The sequence below is a fragment of the Pseudophryne corroboree genome, chromosome 2 (assembly GCF_028390025.1).
Source record: "Pseudophryne corroboree isolate aPseCor3 chromosome 2, aPseCor3.hap2, whole genome shotgun sequence".
Classification (NCBI taxonomy): Eukaryota; Metazoa; Chordata; class Amphibia; order Anura; family Myobatrachidae; genus Pseudophryne; species Pseudophryne corroboree.
Genome location: NC_086445.1, coordinates 1038884905 through 1038908771, shown reverse-complemented (window position 1 = coordinate 1038908771; position 23867 = coordinate 1038884905). Strand labels below are relative to the sequence as shown.

Here is a 23867-nt window from a genome sequence, read left to right as displayed (position 1 = left end):
GGTAGAATTTTCCAAAAGCTGCCAAAAATGGAGAGCGGAGGTGTTTCCCGTAGCAACCAATCAGATTTTTTATAATTTTCTAGCATGCCATCAGGAAAAGATAACTAGAATCTGATTGGTCCATATGGGGAACTCCTGCTCTTCTAATTTTTGGAAACTTTAGTAAATTTAACCCCTGTATATGACTGGGCCAGGCAGCCATTACTGCGCCAATACTGCGCCATTTGTCTTCTCCTTGCTGTAATCTGACATCATCATGTGCAGTCACAGAGCGTCCGGTGCTGTAATTTCCGCATCACAGGAAGCTGGTGCACAGGGAACGGCAGGAGCAAGGGTTTGTAACCTACAGCAACCAGATCACATTGCAGCTGTTCGGCTTTCTGGAATCTGTTGCCAATAAATGTAAAATTCGGCTCTTCCAATGTGAAGTGTAGGGACACAGCTGCACCTAGGCATTGTGGGAAGACGTATGCAAATGACCATGTTGTTCCACTTTGTTAGCTTCATATTTAATACAGACTACATAAAATAACTGGCCCACCCTTAGATCGCCGGCTGCTGTGGAACTACAACTCCCAGCAAGCTGACTGCCTGCTCTGATATTAATAGAGCAGTCTACACTGCACAGAGACACAGCCAAGTTTCACAGTTCTCCCCGTCTTCTCTCTTGTCTAGTGTCCTGTTTATGACCTCGATCATAACGTGGAATTCAATGGAGTCTACCAGTCTATGACAAAGAAAATCGCCATCACTATACAGGTGGGTCCTGGCCGCGCTCACCCCTCGGACGCAGGGCCCTCTTCCCCCTGTCATTCTCCTGTGGGTGGTGACAATCTGAGGGGGCACACAAGAAATGAGAGGTTACATTGTTTTATATCTTCTATGTAATACTACTGGTTCCACTGAGTCACATTTCTTATAGAATGGCCCGTGTATGATCCATAGAAAACACATGGATGCATTCTGCAGCATGATACAGTACATGGGGCTATTCTGCAGCATGATACAGTACATGGGGCTATTCTGCAGTCTGGTACAGTACATGGGGCTATTCTTCAGGATAGTACAGTACACGGAGCTATTCTGCAGACTGGTACAGTACATGGGGCTATTCTGCAGCATTGTACAGTACATGGGGCTATTCTGCAGCCTGGTGCAGTACATGGGGCTATTCTGCAGCATGATACAGTATATGGGGCTATTCTGCAGCCTGGTACAGTACATTGGGCTATTCTGCAGCATTGTACAGTACATGGGGCTATTCTGCAGCATGATACAGTACATGGGGCTATTCTGCAGCCTGGTACAGTACATGGGGCTATTCTGCAGCCTGGTACAGTACATGGGGCTATTCTGCAGCCTGGTACAGTACATGGGGCTATTCTGCAGCCTGGTACAGTACATGGGGCTATTCTGCAGCCTGGTACAGTACACGAGGCTATTCTGCAGCATGATACAGTACATGGGGCTATTCTGCAGCCTGGTACAGTACATGGGGCTATTCTGCAGCCTTGTACAGTACATGGGGCTATTCTGTAGCCTGGTACAATACATGTGGCTATTCTGCAGCCTGGTACAGTACATGGGGCTATTCTGCAGCCTGGTACAGTACATGGGCTATTCTGCAGCCTGGTACAGTACATGGGGCTATTCTGCAGCCTGGTACAGTACAGGGGGCTATTATGTAGCCTGGTACAGTACATGGGGCTATTCTGCAGCCTGATACAGTACGTGGGCGATTCTGCAGCCTGGTACAGTACATGGGGCTATTCTGCAGGCTAGTACGTACACATTGCTATTCTGCAGCCTGATACAGTACATGGTGCTATCCTGCAGACTGGTACAGTACATGGGGCTATTCTGCAGTCTGATACAGTACATGGGGCTATTCTGCAGACTGGTACAGCACATGGGGCTATTCTGCAGTCTGATACAGTACATGGGGCTATTCTGCAGTCTGATACAGTACATGGGGCTATTCTGCAGCCTGGTGCAGTGCATGGGGCTATTCTGCAGCCTGGTACAGTACATGGGGCTATTCTGCAGGATAGTACAGTACACGGAGCTATTCTGCAGACTGGCACAGTACATGGAGCTATTCTGTAGCTTGGTACAGTAAATGGAAGCTATTCCGCAGCCTGGTACAGTACACAGGGCTATTCTGTAGCCTGGTACAGTACATGGGGCTATTCTGTAGCCTGAATCATTACACAGGGCTATTCTGCAACCTGGTACTGTAAAATAAGATTTTACTCACCGGTAAATCTATTTCTCTGACGTCCTAAGTGGATGCTGGGGACTCCGTCAGGACCATGGGGATTAGCGGCTCCGCAGGAGACAGGGCACAAAAGTAAAAGCTTTAGGATCAGGTGGTGTGCACTGGCTCCTCCCCCCATGACCCTCCTCCAAGCCTCAGTTAGATTTTTGTGCCCGGCCGAGAAGGGTGCAATCTAGGTGGCTCTCCTAAAGAGCTGCTTAGAGTAAAAGTTTGTTAGGTTTTTTATTTTCAGTGAGTCCTGCTGGCAACAGGCTCACTGCTACGAGGGACTTAGGGGAGAGAAGTGAACTCACCTGCGTGCAGGATGGATTGGCTTCTTAGGCTACTGGACACCATTAGCTCCAGAGGGAGTCGGAACACAGGTCTCACCCTGGGGTTCGTCCCGGAGCCGCGCCGCCGACCCCCCTTGCAGATGCCGAAAAGTGAAGGTCCAGAAACGGCGGCAGAAGACTCTTCAGTCTTCATAAGGTAGCGCACAGCACTGCAGCTGTGCGCCATTGTTGTCAGCACACTTCATAGCAGCGGTCACTGAGGGTGCAGGGCGCTGGGGGGGGGCGCCCTGGGCAGCAATGTTAGTACCTTATTCTGGCTAAAAATACATCACATATAGCCCCTGGGGGCTATATGGATGTATTTAACCCCTGCCAGGTCTCAGAAAAACGGGAGAAGAAGCCCGCCGAAAAGGGGGCGGGGCCTATTCTCCTCAGCACACAGCGCCATTTTCCCTCACAGAAATGCTGGTGGGAAGGCTCCCAGGCTCTCCCCTGCACTGCACTACAGAAACAGGGTTAAAACAGAGAGGGGGGGCACTTATTTGGCGATATGTATATATATATTAAAATGCTATAAGGGAAAAACACTTATATAAAGGTTGTCCCTGTATAATTATAGCGTTTTTGGTGTGTGCTGGCAAACTCTCCCTCTGTCTCCCCAAAGGGCTAGTGGGGTCCTGTCCTCTATCAGAGCATTCCCTGTGTGTGTGCTGTGTGTCGGTACGTGTGTGTCGACATGTATGAGGACGATGTTGGTGAGGAGGCGGAGCAATTGCCTGAAATGGTGATGTCACTCTCTAGGGAGTCGACACCGGAATGGATGGCTTATTTAAGGAATTACGTGATAATGTCAACACGCTGCAAGGTCGGTTGACGACATGAGACGGCCGGCAAACAAATTAGTACCTGTCCAGGCGTCTCAAACACCGTCAGGGGCTGTAAAACGCTCATTTACCTCAGTCGGTCGACACAGACACGGACACTGACTCCAGTGTCGACGGTGAAGAAACAAACGTATGTTCCTTTAGGGCCACACGTTACATGTTAAGGGCAATGAAGGAGGTGTTACATATTTCTGATACTACAAGTACCACAAGAAGGGTATTATGTGGGGTGTGAAAAAACTACCTGTAGTTTTTTCTGAATCAGATAAATTAAATGAAGTGTGTGATGATGCGTGGGTTTCCCCCGATAGAAAATTATTGGCGGTATACCCTTTCCCGCCAGAAGTTAGGGCGCGTTGGGAAACACCCTTTAGGGTGGATAAGGCGCTCACACGCTTATTAAAACAAGTGGCGGTACCGTCTCCAGATAGGGCCGCCCTCAAGGAGCCAGCTGAGAGGCTGGAAAATATCCTAAAAAGGTATATACACACATACTGGTGTTATACTGCGACCAGCGATTGCCTCAGCCTGGATGTGCAGCGCTGGGGTGGCTTGGTCGGATTCCCTGACTGAAAATATTGATACCCTTGACAGGGACAGTATTTTATTGACTATAGAGCATTTAAAGGATGCATTTCTATATATGCGAGATGCACAGAGGGATATTTGCACTCTGGCATCAAGAGTAAGTGCGATGTCCATATCTGCCAGAAGATGTTTATGGACACGACAGTGGTCAGGTGATGCAGATTCCAAACGGCACATGGAAGTATTGCCGTATAAAGGGGAGGAGTTATTTGGGGTCGGTCCATCGGACCTGGTGGCCTCGGCAACAGCTGGAAAATCCACCTTTTTTACCCCAAATCACATCTCAGCAGAAAAAGACACCGTCTTTTCAGCCTCAGTCCTTTCGTCCCCATAAGGGCAAGCGGGAAAAAGGCCAGTCATATCTGCCCAGGGATAGAGGAAAGGGAAGAAGACTGCAGCAGGCAGCCCATTCCCAGGAACAGAAGCCCTCCACAGCTTCTGCCAAGTCCTCAGCATGACGCTGGGGCCGTACAAGCGGACTCAAGTGCGGTGGGGGGTCGTCTCAAGAGTTTCAGCGCGTAGTGGGCTCACTCGCAAGTGGACCCCTGGATCCTACAAGTAGTATCCCAGGGGTACAGACTGGAAATTCGAGACGTCTCCCCCTCGCAGGTTCCTGAAGTCTGCTTTACCAACGTCTTCCTCCGACAGGGAGGCAGTATTGGAAACAATTCACAAGCTGTATTCCCAGCAGGTGATAATCAAAGTACCCCTCCTACAACAAGGAAAGGGGTATTATTCCACACTATATTGTGGTACTGAAGCCAGACGGCTCGGTGAGACCTATTCTAAATGGGAAATCTTTGAACACTTACATACAAAGGTTCAAATCAAGATGGAGTCACTCAGAGCAGTGATAGCGAACCAGGAAGAAGGGGACTATATGGTGTCCCTGGACATCAAGGATGCTTACCTCCATGTCCCAAATTGCCCTTCTCACCAAGGGTACCTCAGGTTCGTGGTACGGAACTGTCACTATCAGTTTCAGACGCTGCCGTTTGGATTGTCCATTGCACCCCGGGTCTTTACCAAAATAATGGCCGAAATGATGATTCTTCTTCAAAGAAAAGGCGTCTTAATTATCCCTTACTTGGACGATCTCCTGATAAGGGCAAGGTCCAGAGAACAGTTGGAAGTCGGAGTAGCACTATCTCAAGTAGTTCTACGACAGCACGGGTGGATTCTAAATATCCAAAATCGCAGCCGTTTCCGACGACACGTCTGCTGTTCCTAGGGATGGTTCTGGACACAGTCCAGAAAAAGGTGTTTCTCCCGGAGGAGAAAGCCAGGGAGTTATCCGAGCTAGTCAGGAACCTCCTAAAACCAGGAAAAGTGTCAGTGCATCATTGCACAAGAGTCCTGGGAAAAATGGTGGCTTATTACGAAGCGATTCCATTCGGCAGATTCCACGCACTTTTCAGTGGGATCTGCTGGACAAATGGTCCGGATCGCATTTTCAGATGCATTCAGGATTGGATGCTGGTGACCACGGAGGCCAGCCTGAGAGGCTGGGGAGCAGTCACACAGGGAAAAAATTTCCAGTGAGTGTGATCAAGTCTGGAGATTTTTCTCCACATAAATATACTGGAGCTAAGGGCAATTTACAATGCTCTAAGCTTAGCAAGACCTCTGCTTCAAGGTCAGCCGGTATTGATCCAGTGGGACAACATCACGGCAGTCGCCCACGTAAACAGACAGGGCGGCACAAGAAGCAGGAGGGCAATGGCAGAAACTGCAAGGATTTTTCGCTGGGCGGAAAATCATGTGATAGCACTGTCAGCAGTGTTCATTCCGGGAGTGGACAACTGGGAAGCAGACTTCCTCAGCAGGCACAACCTCCACCCGGGAGAGTGGGGACTTCATCGGGAAGTCTTCCACATGATTGTGAACCGTTGGAAAAGACCAAAGGTGGACATGATGGCGTCCCGCCTGAACAAAAAACTGGACAAGTATTGCGCCAGGTCAAAAGACCCTCAGGCAATAGCTGTGGACGTTCTGGTAACACCGTGGGTGTACCAGTCGGTGTATGTCTTCCCTCCTCTGCTTCTCATACCCAAGGTATTGAGAATTATAAGACGTAGAGGAGTAAGAACTATACTCGTGGCTCCGGATTGGCCAAGAAGGACTTGGTACCCGGAACTTCAAGAGATGCTCACAGAGGACTCATGGCCTCTGCCGCTAAGAAGGGAATTGCTTCAGCAAGTACCATGTCTGTTCCAAGACTTACCGCAGCTGCGTTTGACGGCATGGCGTTTGAACGCCGGATCCTAAGGGAAAAAGGCATTCCGGAAGAGGTCATTCCTACCCTGGTCAAAGCCAGGAAGGAGGTGACCGCACAACATTATCACCACATGTGGCGAAAATATGTTGCGTGGTGTGAGGCCAGGAAGGCCCCATGAAGAAATTTCAACTCGGTCGTTTCCTGCATTTCCTGCAAACAGGAGTGTCTATGGGCCTCAAATTGGGGTCCATTAAGGTTCAAATTTCGGCCCTGTCGATTTTCTTCCAGAAAGAATTGGCTTCAGTTCCTGAAGTCCAGAAGTTTGTCAAGGGAGTACTGCATATACAACCCCCTTTTTGTGCCTCCAGTGGCACTGTGGGATCTCAACGTAGTTCTGGGATTCCTAAAATCACATTGGTTTAAACCGCTCAAATCTGTGGATTTGAAATATCTCACAGGGAAAGTGACCATGCTGTTGGCCCTGGCCTCGGCCAGGCGAGTGTCAGAATTGGCGGCGTTTGTCTCAAAAAGCCCATATCTGATTGTCCATTCGGACAGGGCAGAGCTGCGAACTCATCCCCAGTTTCTCCCTAAGGTGGTGTCAGTGTTTCACCCGAACCAGCTTATTGTGGTACCTGCGGCTACTAGGGACTTGGAGGACTCCAAGTTGCTAGATGTTGTCAGGGCCCTGAAAATATAGTTTCCAGGACGGCTGGAGTCAGGAAGACTGACTTGCTGTTATCCTGTATGCACCCAACAAACTGGGTGCTCTTGCTTCTAAGCAGACGATTGCTAGTTGGATGTGTAGTACAATTCAGCTTGCACATTCTGTGGCAGGCCTGCCACAGCCAAAATATGTAAATGCCCATTCCACAAGGAAGGTGGGCTCATCTTGGGCGGCTGCCCGAGGGGTCTCGGCTTTACAACTTTGCCGAGCTGATACTTGGTCAGGGGCACACCCTGACTGAGGAGGACCTGGAGTTCTCTCATTCGGTGCTGCAGAGTCATCTGCACTCTCCCGCCCGTTTGGGAGCTTTGGTATAATCCCCATGGTCCTGACGGAGTCCCCAGCATCCACTTAGGACGTCAGAGAAAATAAGAATTTACTTACCGATAATTCTATTTCTCGTAGTCCGTAGTGGATGCTGGGCGCCCATCCCAAGTGCGGATTGTCTGCAATACTTGTACATAGTTATTGTTACAAAAATCGGGTTATTATTGTTGTGAGCCATCTTTTCAGAGGCTCCGCTGTTATCATGCTGTTAACTGGGTTCAGATCACAGGTTGTACAGTGTGATTGGTGTGGCTGGTATGAGTCTTACCCGGGATTCAAAATCCTTCCTTATTGTGTACGCTCGTCCGGGCACAGTATCTTAACTGAGGCTTGGAGGAGAGTCATGGGGGGAGGAGCCAGTGCACACCACCTGATCCTAAAGCTTTTACTTTTGTGCCCTGTCTCCTGCGGAGCCGCTAATCCCCATGGTCCTGACGGAGTCCCCAGCATCCACTACGGACTACGAGAAATAGAATTATCGGTAAGTAAATTCTTATTTTCTCGTAGTCCGTAGTGGATGCTGGGTACTCCGTAAGGACCATGGGGAATAGACGGGCTCCGCAGGAGACTGGGCACTCTAAAGAAAAGATTAGGTACTATCTGGTGTGCACTGGCTCCTCCCTCTATGCCCCTCCTCCAGACCTCAGTTAGGGAAACTGTGCCCGGAAGAGCTGACATTACAAGGAAAGTATTTGGAATCCAGGGTAAGACTCATACCAGCCACACCAATCACACCGTACAACTCGTGATAACCATACCCAGTTAACAGTATGAACAACAACTGAGCCTCATTAACTGATGGCTCAGAACAAAAAAACCCTATAGTTAAGCAATAACTATATACAAGTATTGCAGAATTCCGCACTTGGGACGGGCTCCCAGCATCCACTACGGACTACGAGAAATAGATTTACCGGTGAGTAAAATCTTATTTTCTCTGACGTCCTAGTGGATGCTGGGTACTCCGTAAGGACCATGGGGATTATACCAAAGCTCCCAAACGGGCGGGAGAGTGCGGATGACTCTGCAGCACCGAATGAGCAAACTCAAGGTCCTCCTCAGCCAGGGTATCAAACTTGTAGAATTTTGCAAACGTGTTTGATCCCGACCAGGTAGCAGCTCGGCAAAGTTGTAAAGCCGAGACCCCTCGGGCAGCCGCCCAAGAAGAGCCCACCTTCCTCGTGGAATGGGCTTTGACTGATTTAGGATGCGGCAGTCCAGCCGCAGAATGTGCAAGTTGAATCGTGCAACAGATCCAGCGAGCAATAGTCTGCTTAGAAGCAGGAGCACCCAGCTTGTTGGGTGCATGCAGGATAAACAGCGAGTCAGTTTTTCTGACTCTAGCCGTCCTGGAAACATAGATTTTCAGGGCCCGGACTACATCCAGCAGCTTGGAAGCCTCCAAGTCCCGAGTAGCCGCAGGCACCACAATAGGTTGGTTCAAATGAAACGCTGATACCACCTTAGGGAGAAATTGGGGACGAGTCCTCAATTCTGCCCTGTCCATATGGAAGATCAGATAGGGGCTTTTACATGCCAAAGCCGCCAATTCTGACACACGCCTAGCCGAAGCCAAGGCCAAAAGCATGACCACTTTCCACGTGAGATATTTCAACTCCACGGTCTGAAGTGGCTCAAACCAATGTGATTTTAGGAAATCCAACACAACGTTGAGATCCCAAGGTGCCACTGGAGGCACAAAAGGGGGCTGAATATGCAGCACTCCCTTAACAAACGTCTGAACTTCAGGCAGTGAAGCCAGTTCTTTTTGAAAGAAAATAGACAGGGCCGAAATCTGGACTTTAATGGATCCCAATTTTAGGCCCATAGTCACTCCTGACTGTAGGAAGTGCAGAAATCGACCCAGCTGGAATTCCTCTGTTGGGGCCTTCATGGCCTCACACCAAGCAACATATTTTCGCCATATGCGGTGATAATGTTTTGCTGTCACATCCTTCCTAGCTTTTAATCGCGTAGGAATGACTTCAACCGGAATGCCCTTTTCCATCAGGATCCGGCGTTCAACCGCCATGCCGTCAAACGCAGCCACGGTAAGTCTTGGAACAGACAGGGCCCCTGCTGTAGCAGGTCCTGTCGGAGCGGCAGAGGCCAAGGGTCCTCTGAGATCATTTCTTGTAGTTCCGGGTACCAAGTCCTTCTTGGCCAATCCGGAACGATGAGTATAGTTCTTACTCCTCTCTTTCTTATTATCCTCAGTACCTTTGGTATGAGAGGAAGAGGAGGGAACACATAAACCGACTGGTACACCCACGGTGTCACTAGAGCGTCCACAGCTATCGCCTGAGGGTCCCTTGACCTGGCGCAATATCTTTTTAGCTTTTTGTTGAGGCGGGACGCCATCATGTCCACCTGTGGCCTTTCCCAACGATTTACAATCAGCTGGAAGACTTCTGGATGAAGTCCCCACTCTCCCGGGTGGAGGTCGTGCCTGCTGAGTAAGTCTGCTTCCCAGTTGTCCACTCCCGGAATGAACACTGCTGACAGTGCTATCACGTGATTTTCCGCCCATCGGAGAATCCTTGTGGCTTCTGCCATCGCCATCCTGCTTCTTGTGCCGCCCTGTCGGTTTACATGGGCGACCGCCGTGATGTTGTCTGACTGAATCAGCACCGGCTGGTTTTGAAGCACGGGTTTTGCTTGACTTAGGGCATTGTAAATGGCCCTTAGTTCCAGAATATTTATGTGTAGGGAAGCTTCCTGACTCGACCATTGTCCTTGGAAGTTTCTTCCCTGAGTGACTGCCCCCCAACCTCGGAGGCTTGCATCCGTGGTCACCAGGACCCAGTCCTGTATGCCGAATCTGCGGCCCTCGAGTAGATGAGCACTCTGCAGCCACCACAGCAGAGACACCCTGGCCCTCGGGGACAGGGTGATCAGCCGATGCATCTGAAGATGCGATCCGGACCACTTGTCTAACAGATCCCACTGAAAGATCTGTGCATGGAATCTGCCGAATGGAATTGCCTCGTAAGAAGCTACCATCTTTCCCAGGACTCGCGTGCAGTGATGCACCGACACCTGTTTTGGTTTTAGGAGGTCTCTGACCAGAGATGACAACTCCTTGGCCTTCTCCTCCGGGAGAAACACCTTCTTCTGTTCTGTGTCCAGAATCATACCCAGGAACAGCAGACGCGTCGTAGGAACCAGCTGCGACTTCGGGATATTCAGAATCCAGCCGTGCTGTTGTAGCACTTCCTGAGATAGTGCTACTCCGACCAACAACTGATCCCTGGACCTCGCCTTTATAAGGAGATCGTCCAAGTACGGGATAATTATAACTCCCTTCTTTCGAAGGAGTATCATCATTTCGGCCATTACTTTGGTAAATACCCTCGGTGCCGTGGACAGACCAAACGGCAACGTCTGGAATTGGTAATGGCAGTCCTGTACCACAAAACGGAGGTACACCTGGGGAGGTGGGTAAATGGGGACATGTAGGTAAGCACCCCTGATGTCCAGTGATACCATGTAATCCCCCTCTTCCAGGCTTGCAATAACCGCCCTGAGCGATTCCATTTTGAACTTGAACTTCCTTATATAAGTGTTCAAGGATTTCAAATTTAGAATGGGTCTCACCGAACCGTCTGGTTTCGGTACCACAAACATTGTGGAATAGTAACCCCGTCCCTGTTGAAGGAGGGGAACTTTGATTATCACCTGCTGGAGGTACAGCTTGTGAATTGCCGCCAGTACTACCTCCCTGTCCTGGGGAGTAGCTGGCAAGGCTGATTTGAGGTAACGGCGAGGGGGAGACGTCTCGAATTCCAGCTTGTATCCCTGAGATACCACTTGTAGAACCCAGAGATCCACCTGTGAGCAAACCCACTGGTCGCTGAAGTTCCGGAGACGGTCCCCCACCGCACCTGGCTCCACATGGGGAGCCCCAGCGTCATGCGGTGGACTTAGTGGAAGCAGGGGAGGATATTTGTTCTTGGGAACTGGCTGTATGGTGCAGCTTTTTCCCTCTACCCCTGCCTCTGGGCAGAAAGGACGCTCCTCTAACCCGCTTGCCTTTCTGTGGCCGAAAGGACTGTACTTGATAATACGGTGCTTTCTTAGGCTGTGAGGGAACCTGAGGTAAAAAAGTCGACTTCCCAGCTGTTGCTGTGGATACGAGGTCCGAAAGACCGTCCCCAAACAATTCCTCACCCTTATAAGGCAAAATTTCCATGTGCCTTTTAGAATCAGCATCACCTGTTCACTGCCGAGTCCATAATACTCTCCTGGCAGAAATTGACATTGCATTAATTCTAGATGCCAGCCGGCAAATGTCCCTCGGTGCATCTCTCATATATAAGACTACGTCTTTAATATGCTCTATGGTTAGCAATATAGTGTCCCTGTCAAGGGAATCAATGTTATCAGACAGGGAATCAGACCACGCTGCTGCAGCACTACACATCCATGCTGAAGCAATAGCAGGTCTCAGTATAGTACCTGAGTGTGTATACACAGACTTCAGGATAGCCTCCTGCTTTCTATCTGCAGGCTCCTTTAAGGCGGCTGTATCCTGAGACGGCAGTGCCACCCTTTTTGATAAGCGTGTGAGCGCCTTGTCCACCTTAGGGGATGTCTCCCAGCATAACCTGTCCGTTGGCGGGAAAGGGTACGCCATTAGTAACCGCTTAGAAATTACTAGTTTCTTATCTGGGGAACCCCACGCTTCTTCACACAATTCATTTAACTCATCAGATGGGGGAAAAGTCACTAGCTGCTTTTTCTCCCCAAACATAATACCCTTTTTTGTGGTAACCGGGTTAATGTCAGAAATGTGCAACACATTTTTCATTGCCGTAATCATGCATCGGATGGCCCTAGTGGATTGTATATTTGTCTCATCCTCGTCGACACTGGAGTCAGACTCCGTGTCGACATCTGAGGTAGCAGGCGTTTTTGAGCCCCTGACGGCCTCTGAGATGCCTGGGCAGGCGCGGGCTGAGATGCCGGCTGTCCCAAAGCTGCGTCATCGAACCTTTTATGCAAAGAGTTGACACTGTCGGTTAATACCTTCCACATATCCATCCACTGCGGGGCCGACATCACACTTATCGGCACCTGCTCCGCCTCCACGTAAGCGTCCTCATCAAACATGTCGACACAGCCGTACCAACACACCGCACACACACACAGGGAATGCTCTGACTGAGGACAGGACCCCACAAAGTCCTTTGGGGAGACAGAGAGAGAGTATGCCAGCACACACCAGAGCGCTATATAACAGAGGGATAGACACTATACACAAAGTGAATTTTCCCCCTATAGCTGCTTATATCACAATTTGCGCCTAAATTTATGTGCCCCCCCTCTCTTTTTTACCCTTGTTGTACTGTATACTGCAGGGGAGAGCCTGGGGAGCGTCCTTCCAGCGGAGCTGTGAAGAGAAAATGGCGCTGGCTGTGCTGAGGGAGATAGCCCCGCCCCTTCAACGGCGGGCTTCTCCCGCTTTTTATATCGTTAATGGCGGGGGTTTCTGCACATATACAGTGTTAAACACTGTATTATGTGCTTTTTATTGCTAAAAGGTATCTTAATTGCAGCCCAGGGCGCCCCCCCCCAGCGCCCTGCACCCACCAGTGACCGGAGCGTGTGGTGTGCTGTGGGAGCAATGGCGCACAGATGCAGTGCTGTGCGCTACCTTATTGAAGACCGAAGTCTTCAGCTTCCGATTTCCTCCGGTTTCTTCCGTCTTCTGGCTCTGCAAGGGGGACGGCGGCGCGGCTCCGGGAACGGACGATCGAGGTCGGGCCCTGTGTTCGATCCCTCTGGAGCTAATGGTGTCCAGTAGCCTAGAAGCACAAGCTAGCTGCAAGCAGGTAGGTTTGCTTCTCTCCCCTAAGTCCCACGTAGCAGTGAGTCTGTTGCCAGCAGATCTCACTGAAAATAAAAAACCTAACAAATACTTTTCTTTCTAGGAAGCTCAGGAGAGCCCCTAGTGTGCATCCAGCTCTGGCCGGGCACAGATTCTAACTGAGGTCTGGAGGAGGGGCATAGAGGGAGGAGCCAGTGCACACCAGATAGTACCTAATCTTTTCTTTAGAGTGCCCAGTCTCCTGCGGAGCCCGTCTATTCCCCATGGTCCTTACGGAGTACCCAGCATCCACTAGGACGTCAGAGAAATGGGGGCTATTCTGTAGTCTGGTACAGTACAAGGGGCTATTCTGCAGCCTGGTACAGTACATGGGGTTATTATGTAGCCTGGTACAGTAAATAGGGCTATTCTGTAGTCTGGTACAGTACATAGGGGCTGTTCATGTACCTATACTACTGCCTGGTACAGTAAACAGGCCTATTCTGCAGCATGGTACAGTAAATAGGGATATTTCTGCAGGTTGGTATAGCACATGGGGCTATTCTGCAGCCTGGTACCTACTTATCCAGTAACATGGGTTGTAGTACAGTGACAGGGTCTTATACCTACTGATCCTCTAACCCAATCATAGTTTCCTGTACCTACTGATCCTGTAACCCTGGGAAGTTTCTGTACTATTGCCATAGGGTCTTATACCCACTGATCCTGTAACCCAGGCATGTGTCTGTAATATGGTCACAGGGTCCTATACCCACTGATCCTGTAACCCAGGCATGTGTCTGTAATATGGTCACACGGTCCCATATACCAACTGATCCTGTAACCCAGGCATGTGTCTGTAATATAGTCACAGGGTCCCTTACCCACTGATCCTGTAACCCAGGCATATGTCTGTAATATGGTCACAGGGTCCTATACCCACTGATCCTGTAACCCAGGCATGTGTCTGTAATATGGTCACAGGGTCCTATATACCCACTGATCCTGTAACCCAGGCATGTGTCTGTAATATGGTCACACGGTCCCATATACCAACTGATCCTGTAACCCAGGCATGTGTCTGTAATATAGTCACAGGGTCCCTTACCCACTGATCCTGTAACCCAGGCATATGTCTGTAATATAGTCACAGGGTCATATACCAACTGATCCTGTAACCCAGGCATGTGTCTGTAATATAGTCACAGGGTCATATACCCACTGATCCTGTAACCCAGGCATGTGTCTGTAATATGGTCACAGGGTCCTATACCCACTGATCCTGTAACCCAGGCATGTGTCTGTAATATAGTCACAGGGTCCCTTACCCACTGATCCTGTAACCCAGGCATATGTCTGTAATATGGTCACAGGGTCCTATATACCCACTGATCCTGTAACCCAGGCATGTGTCTGTAATATGGTCACAGGGTCCTATATACCCACTGATCCTGTAACCCAGGCATGTGTCTGTAATATAGTCACAGGGTCCCTTACCCACTGATCCTGTAACCCAGGCATATGTCTGTAATATGGTCACACGGTCCCATATACCAACTGATCCTGTAACCCAGGCATGTGTCTGTAATATAGTCACAGGGTCCCTTACCCACTGATCCTGTAACCCAGGCATATGTCTGTAATATGGTCACAGGGTCCTATATACCAACTGATCCTGTAACCCAGGCATGTGTCTGTAATATAGTCACAGGGTCCCTTACCCACTGATCCTGTAACCCAGGCATATGTCTGTAATATAGTCACAGGGTCCTATACCCACTGATCCTGTAACCCAGGCATGTGTCTGTAATATAGTCACAGGGTCCCTTACCCACTGATCCTGTAAACTAGGCATGTGTCTGTAATATAGTCACAGGGTCCCTTACCCACTGATCCTGTAACCCAGGCATGTGTCTGTAATATAGTCACAGGGTCCCTTACCCACTGATCCTGTAACCCAGGCATATGTCTGTAATATAGTCACAGGGTCATATACCCACTGATCCTGTAACCCAGCCATGTGTCTGTAATATAGTAACAGGGTCCCTTACCCACTGATCCTGTAACCCAGGCATGTGTCTGTAATATAGTCACAGGGTCCCTTACCCACTGATCCTGTAAACTAGGCATGTGTCTGTAATATGATCACAGGGTCCTATACCCACTGATCCTGTAAACTAGGCATGTGTCTGTAATATGGTCACAGGGTCCTATACCCACTGATCCTGTAACCCAGGCATATGTCTGTAATATGGTCACAGGGTCCTATATACCCACTGATCCTGTAACCCCGGCATATGTCTGTAATATGGTCACAGGGTCCTATACCCACTGATCCTGTAAACTAGGCATGTGTCTGTAATATGGTCACAGGGTCCTATATATATACCCACTGATCCTGTGACCCCGGCATATGTCTGTAATATGGTCACAGGGTCCTATACCCACTGATCCTGTAAACTAGGCATGTGTCTGTAATATGGTCACAGGGTCCTATACCCACTGATCCTGTAACCCAGGCATGTGTCTGTAATATAGTCACAGGGTCCTATACCCACTGATCCTGTAACCCAGGCATGTGTCTGTAATATGGTCACAGGGTCCTATATACCCACTGATCCTGTAACCCAGGCATGTGTCTGTAATATGGTCACAGGGTCCTATACCCACTGATCCTGTAACCCCGGCATATGTCTGTAATATGGTCACAGGGTCCTATATACCCACTGATCCTGTAACCCAGGCATGTGTCTGTAATATGGTCACAGGGTACTATACCCACTGATCCTGTAACCCAGGCATGTGTCTGTAATATGGTCACAGGGTCCTATATACCCACTGATCCTGTAACCCAGGCATATGTCTGTAATATGGTCACAGGGTCCTATATACCCACTGATCCTGTAACCCAGGCATGTGTCTGTAATATAGTCACAGGGTCCTATACCCACTGATCCTGTAACCCAGGCATATGTCTGTAATATAGTCACAGGGTCCTATACCCACTGATCCTGTAACCCAGGCATATGTCTGTAATATGGTCACAGGGTCCTATATACCCACTGATCCTGTAACTCAGGCATGTGTCTGTAATATGGTCACAGGGTCCTATATATATACCCACTGATCCTGTGACCCCGGCATATGTCTGTAATATGGTCACAGGGTCCTATATATATACCCACTGATCCTGTAAACTAGGCATGTGTCTGTAATATGGTCACAGGGTCCTATATACCCACTGATCCTGTAAACTAGGCATGTGTCTGTAATATGGTCACAGGGTCCTATACCCACTGATCCTGTAAACTAGGCATGTGTCTGTAATATGGTCACAGGGTCCTATACCCACTGATCCTGTAACCCAGGCATATGTCTGTAATATGGTCACAGGGTCCTATACCCACTGATCCTGTAAACTAGGCATGTGTCTGTAATATGGTCACAGGGTCCTATATATATACCCACTGATCCTGTGACCCCGGCATATGTCTGTAATATGGTCACAGGGTCCTATACCCACTGATCCTTTAAACTAGGCATGTGTCTGTAATATGGTCACAGGGTCCTATACCCACTGATCCTGTAACCCAGGCATGTGTCTGTAATATAGTCACAGGGTCCTATACCCACTGATCCTGTAACCCAGGCATGTGTCTGTAATATGGTCACAGGGTCCTATATACCCACTGATCCTGTAACCCAGGCATGTGTCTGTAATATGGTCACAGGGTCCTATACCCACTGATCCTGTAACCCCGGCATATGTCTGTAATATGGTCACAGGGTCCTCTATATACCCACTGATCCTGTAACCCAGGCATGTGTCTGTAATATGGTCACAGGGTACTATACCCACTGATCCTGTAACCCAGGCATGTGTCTGTAATATGGTCACAGGGTCCTATATACCCACTGATCCTGTAACCCAGGCATATGTCTGTAATATGGTCACAGGGTCCTATATACCCACTGATCCTGTAACCCAGGCATGTGTCTGTAATATAGTCACAGGGTCCTATACCCACTGATCCTGTAACCCAGGCATATGTCTGTAATATAGTCACAGGGTCCTATACCCACTGATCCTGTAACCCAGGCATATGTCTGTAATATGGTCACAGGGTCCTATATACCCACTGATCCTGTAACTCAGGCATGTGTCTGTAATATGGTCACAGGGTCCTATACCCACTGATCCTGTAACCCAGGCATGTGTCTGTAATATGGTCACAGGGTCCTATACCCACTGATCCTGTAAACTAGGCATGTGTCTGTAATATGGTCACAGGGTCCTATATACCCACTGATCCTGTGACCCCGGCATATGTCTGTAATATGGTCACAGGGTCCTATACCCACTGATCCTGTAAACTAGGCATGTGTCTGTAATATGGTCACAGGGTCCTATATACCCACTGATCCTGTGACCCCGGCATATGTCTGTAATATGGTCACAGGGTCCTATACCCACTGATCCTGTGACCCCGGCATATGTCTGTAATATGGTCACAGGGTCCTATACCCACTGATCCTGTAACCCCGGCATATGTCTGTAATATGGTCACAGGGTCCTATATACCCACTGATCCTGTAACCCAGGCATGTGTCTGTAATATGGTCACAGGGTACTATACCCACTGATCCTGTAACCCAGGCATGTGTCTGTAATATGGTCACAGGGTCCTATATACCCACTGATCCTGTAACCCAGGCATATGTCTGTAATATGGTCACAGGGTCCTATATACCCACTGATCCTGTAACCCAGGCATGTGTCTGTAATATAGTCACAGGGTCCTATACCCACTGATCCTGTAACCCAGGCATATGTCTGTAATATAGTCACAGGGTCCTATACCCACTGATCCTGTAACCCAGGCATATGTCTGTAATATGGTCACAGGGTCCTATATACCCACTGATCCTGTAACTCAGGCATGTGTCTGTAATATGGTCACAGGGTCCTATATATATACCCACTGATCCTGTGACCCCGGCATATGTCTGTAATATGGTCACAGGGTCCTATATATATACCCACTGATCCTGTAAACTAGGCATGTGTCTGTAATATGGTCACAGGGTCCTATATACCCACTGATCCTGTAAACTAGGCATGTGTCTGTAATATGGTCACAGGGTCCTATACCCACTGATCCTGTAAACTAGGCATGTGTCTGTAATATGGTCACAGGGTCCTATACCCACTGATCCTGTAACCCAGGCATATGTCTGTAATATGGTCACAGGGTCCTATACCCACTGATCCTGTAAACTAGGCATGTGTCTGTAATATGGTCACAGGGTCCTATATATATACCCACTGATCCTGTGACCCCGGCATATGTCTGTAATATGGTCACAGGGTCCTATACCCACTGATCCTGTAAACTAGGCATGTGTCTGTAATATGGTCACAGGGTCCTATACCCACTGATCCTGTAACCCAGGCATGTGTCTGTAATATAGTCACAGGGTCCTATACCCACTGATCCTGTAACCCAGGCATGTGTCTGTAATATGGTCACAGGGTCCTATATACCCACTGATCCTGTAACCCAGGCATGTGTCTGTAATATGGTCACAGGGTCCTATACCCACTGATCCTGTAACCCCGGCATATGTCTGTAATATGGTCACAGGGTCCTCTATATACCCACTGATCCTGTAACCCAGGCATGTGTCTGTAATATGGTCACAGGGTCCTATATACCCACTGATCCTGTAACCCAGGCATATGTCTGTAATATGGTCACAGGGTCCTATATACCCACTGATCCTGTAACCCAGGCATGTGTCTGTAATATAGTCACAGGGTCCTATACCCACTGATCCTGTAACCCAGGCATATGTCTGTAATATAGTCACAGGGTCCTATACCCACTGATCCTGTAACCCAGGCATATGTCTGTAATATGGTCACAGGGTCCTATATACCCACTGATCCTGTAACTCAGGCATGTGTCTGTAATATGGTCACAGGGTCCTATACCCACTGATCCTGTAACCCAGGCATGTGTCTGTAATATGGTCACAGGGTCCTATACCCACTGATCCTGTAAACTAGGCATGTGTCTGTAATATGGTCACAGGGTCCTATATACCCACTGATCCTGTGACCCCGGCATATGTCTGTAATATGGTCACAGGGTCCTATACCCACTGATCCTGTGACCCCGGCATATGTCTGTAATATGGTCACAGGGTCCTATACCCACTGATCCTGTGACCCCGGCATATGTCTGTAATATGGTCACAGGGTCCTATACCCACTGATCCTGTAAACTAGGCATGTGTCTGTAATATGGTCACAGGGTCCTATATACCCACTGATCCTGTGACCCCGGCATATGTCTGTAATATGGTCACAGGGTCCTATACCCACTGATCCTGTAACCCCGGCATATGTCTGTAATATGGTCACAGGGTCCTATATACCCACTGATCCTGTAAACTAGGCATGTGTCTGTAATATGGTCACAGGGTCCTATATACCCACTGATCCTGTAAACTAGGCATGTGTCTGTAATATGGTCACAGGGTCCTATATACCCACTGATCCTGTAAACTAGGCATGTGTCTGTAATATGGTCACAGGGTCCTATATACCCACTGATCCTGTAACCCAGGCATGTGTCTGTAATATAGTCACAGGGTCCTATACCCACTGATCCTGTTTCCCAGGCATGTGTCTGTAATATGGTCACAGGGTCCTATATACCCACTGATCCTGTAACTCAGGCATGTGTCTGTAATATGGTCACAGGGTCCTATATATATACCCACTGATCCTGTGACCCCGGCATATGTCTGTAATATGGTCACAGGGTCCTATATACCCACTGATCCTGTAAACTAGGCATGTGTCTGTAATATGGTCACAGGGTCCTATACCCACTGATCCTGTAACCCCGGCATATGTCTGTAATATGGTCACAGGGTCCTATACCCACTGATCCTGTATTTCGTGTATCCCAAAAGCCTGTCTTTAAGTGAAATGCCTAAAGCGAGTGACGTGATTGGATAAGCTGTGATACATGGGGCACTAGGATTATATGAGGTATAACAGAAGTCCGCTGTCACCGTGGTAATTTGATATTTACACCTGGTACTTCTTGTTTCATTCATCAGAGGAAGGATTTCCCTAAAGGACAGTTCTACATCGTCTTTGTCATCAAACCTGAGGACTATGCCTGTGGTGGCTCTGCCCCAAAGTCCACATCAGGTAGGATGCTGCACCCTGCTGGGCAGAGAGCAGAACTGCAGCTGCATTCATGATTGAACTCAAAACCTAAGGGCCCTCATTCCGAGTTGTTCGCTCGCAAGCTGCTGTTAGCAGCATTGCACACGCTAAGCCGCCGCCTACTGGGAGTGAATCTTAGCTTATCAAAATTGCGAACGAAAGATTCTCAAAAGTGCGAATAGAAATTTCTTAGCAGTTTCTGAGTAGCTCGACACTTACTCCTACACTGCGATCAGTTCAGTCTGTTTCGTTCCTGGTTTGACGTCACAAACACACCCAGCGTTCGCCCAGACAGTCCTCCGTTTCTCCAGCCACTCCCGCGTTTTTCCCAGAAACGGCAGCGTTTTTTCACACACTCCCATAAAACTGCCAGTTTCCGCCCAGAAACACCCACTTCCTGTCAATCACATTACGATCACCAGAACGAAGAAAAAACCTTGTAATGCCGTGAGTAAAATGCCAAACTTCTTAGCAAATTTACTTGGCGCAGTCGCAGTGCGAACATTGCGCATGCGCAATTAGCGAAAATCGCTGCGATGCGAAGAAAATTACTGAGCGAACAACTCAGAAAGAGGGCCATTGTTTGTATGAGGCAAACCAGACTAGTCTGCAGTAGGGTTTTACAATGATGTAATAACATGGGCAAAGTATAGTAGGGTGCTTTACATTCTCCACATGCAGCGATCACATGTCAGAAGTCACCTGCTCCGAGCCTTCTGCCTTTAACCCTGTTTTAGAGGGGAGAAAAAATAATAGAACTTGTAAATCTTAGCCCATTATTGATTAGAAAAATGATGGAAGCGGACAGTTAATACGTCCGCGCAGTGTCCTAGTAGCCGCGCATGTTATATACACGTTCTGCATCATTTTATGTATCACTGTTATGTAACAACAGATAATGCAGAACAGGACACACAATTCTTCTGCAAAACACTGTCAGTACAAACCGCAGTCCCCATTATTATCAATGGGGACTATGGGGGTGATTCAGTCCTGATTGCTGAGCTGCTGACTGTGCTGTCCTGCGTTCAGAGAGTCGCCGCCTCCAGGGGGAGTGTAAACTCGCCATGCAAGTGTGCGATGCTATGTGGACGCAGAGCTGCAAAAATCCACTGTGTGCAGTGTGTGCGCAGCCCAGGACTTACTCCTACAGTGTGATGAGAACAGGCTGATCGGGGCCGGAGCTGACGTCACACACCCACCCTGATAACGCGTGGGTACGCCTGCGTTTTTCCTGACACTTCCAATAAATGGTCAGTTACCACTCACAAACAGCTTCCTCCTGTCAATCATCTTGCGAACACCCGTGCGATCGGATTTTTCGTACCATCTCGTCGCTGACTGGCGATGCCTTTTGTTGTTGTCCGACGTGCGAGCGCATTGCGGTGCATACGCAAGTGCAGTTATGACCCCGATCGCCCACACAGCAGCCATCAGGTCAGAATCACCCCCTATTATCTGACCCCTATGTACCAAACTCCGAAATCAGGAATCTTACAAACCCTCTCCCGCAGTCTGCAGCCGGTTCCAGGCACTGACACTGGTCTGTCACATCCCCCCCCCCCCGGAGGAGTCTTTCACATATGTGAGTCTCATCCAATACTCCGGGGAAGTAACGCGCAGTTATCCTACCGCTGCTCCTGCAGGTTACAGTTAGTACATTGCAGAGATATTTACATTCAAAATGAAAATATCCGTTGCGATACTGACTGCTTAGAATTGCAGCAGCGCCGCATTATTAATACATAGCCCCGTAAGTCTCTGTAAATCACACAGGAAAGCTGTATGCATCTTATAGTCTCATCTGTCTCTCGCTATTAGCCGGCTGCCCATTCGCTTCTGTTATTGTTTTGTATTAAACTGTTTCCATTTGTTTAACCTTAAAACAGGGGACCACACCTGGAACCTGAAGCGCGTGAAGCACATTGAAGTGACGGTCTCGCCATCTATAAAGAGTAAGTGTTATGGCGGCTGATGGTGGTCATTCCGAGTTGTTCGCTCGCTAGCTGTTTTTAGCAGCCGTGCAAACGCTAGGCCGCCGCCCACTGGGAGTGTATTTTAGCTTAGCAGAAGTGCGAACGAAAGGATCGCAGAGCGGCGGCAAAGTTTTTTTGTGCAGTTTTAGAGTAGCTCAATATCTACTCAGCGCTTGCGATCACTTCAGACTGTTCAGTTCCTGTTTTGACGTAACAAACACGCCCTGCGTTCGCCCAGCCACGCCTGCGTTTTTCCTGGCACGCCTGCGTTTTTTCGAACACTCCCTGAAAACGGTCAGTTGACACCCAGAAACGCCCACTTCATGTCAATCACTGCGGCCAGCAGTGCGACTGAAATGCTTCGCTAGACCCTGTGTGAAACTACATCGTTCATTGTAATAGTACGACGCGTGCGCATTGCGCCGCATGCGCAGAAGTGCCGATTTTTTTTTGCAGCTAGCGATCAACTCGGACTGACCACCGATATCTGGTATACAGTGTGCACATTGCTTTAGAAATGAGACCTCTGCAGAGAGTGTTAATTACATAAGAGATTATTTTGTTGTCGCCAGACACCGTCTACCTCCACGCCACCCTCCTGTGCTTTCTCTTCTTCCTCATCTTCTACCTGGGGGCCTTCCTGGTATTTTTTGTTCACCATTTCAGGTAGGTCCCACAACCTTACACGATAGGGCTCTTCATAGTAGATAGCCGTCTGTGGGCAGTGCCTGTGTTCTCCTTGTGTTTCCATGGCTTTCCTCCCACACTGCCATGTAAATAATATACTGGCAGATAAGTCATATAAATAAGCAATAGTAATAAATAAGAAGTTTCTCTTCGGTCACTGCGCCCTCTTGTGGTGGCAGTGTGCAGTACACTGCAGTGGCTGATCGCTAGGAGAGGAAACCTGTTAAACAGGACTTTGAATGAATGATCTGTTCCCTATTGCAGGATGCAGAAGAAGAGGGTGAATATGAGTGGGAGCCCGGATGAAGGTAGGGCGTGCTGCTGGATGCCAGCTTGCAGTGGTTTCTCCAGCGTGACCGTGTCGCACACGCTGTGATAGTAGTGTTAATCTGTGTTTATATTACAGGAGAGGGCACAGTGGCGGCTTCACACCCCATCACAACCAGCACACCGGAAGGCAGCAGCTACGGAGCTATAGGTAAGACTGGCAGCACCCCAATAAAGTGACCGTGTTCCCCTATTATAATGAACCCTAACTCTGAACATCAGTCACTTTCAGGCTCCTCTTTATAAACGCTGAACACGTCTGATATTGATGTTATTAATTCCCCGTGTGTCAGCGGGATAGAAGGAATATAAACCGTTCTTTAATGAAGCTTCATTGGTCCTTGTCTATACAAGAGAGGGTGGCGATTAGCTCTGTACTTTGGCTGAGCAGCTGGATGTGTAACACTGGGGCAGGATAATGGTGTAGACGGCAGCACACATAGGGGAATAGCTACATATTTATACATGCATTATAATAATCTGCTTAATTGTGATCAGACTGTCCGGCATTGCACTGCTCACACTACT

At 48.8% G+C, this 23867-nt stretch overlaps 1 protein-coding gene and 1 long non-coding RNA gene across 5 annotated transcripts in view; one reads left to right on the top strand and one right to left on the bottom strand.

Moving 5' to 3' along the window:
• Window positions 1-23867, top strand: part of SIDT1 (SID1 transmembrane family member 1) — a 140226-nt gene that overhangs the window by 84096 nt on the left and 32263 nt on the right. For all 4 annotated transcript variants that reach the window (XM_063956804.1, XM_063956805.1, XM_063956803.1 and 1 more), the window contains 6 exons: window positions 676-759; window positions 20238-20331; window positions 22239-22304; window positions 22898-22991; window positions 23277-23320; window positions 23419-23490. In XM_063956804.1, the coding sequence (XP_063812874.1) occupies window positions 676-759; window positions 20238-20331; window positions 22239-22304; window positions 22898-22991; window positions 23277-23320; window positions 23419-23490 (454 nt within the window). The remainder of the gene's footprint in view (window positions 1-675; window positions 760-20237; window positions 20332-22238; window positions 22305-22897; window positions 22992-23276; window positions 23321-23418; window positions 23491-23867) is intronic.
• On the bottom strand, window positions 661-23036 carry LOC135050354 (uncharacterized). The gene is made up of 3 exons (XR_010241604.1): window positions 22872-23036; window positions 21016-21077; window positions 661-834 (listed from the first exon to the last, which is right to left on the bottom strand). It is a non-coding gene; the product is annotated as an uncharacterized LOC135050354 (long non-coding RNA).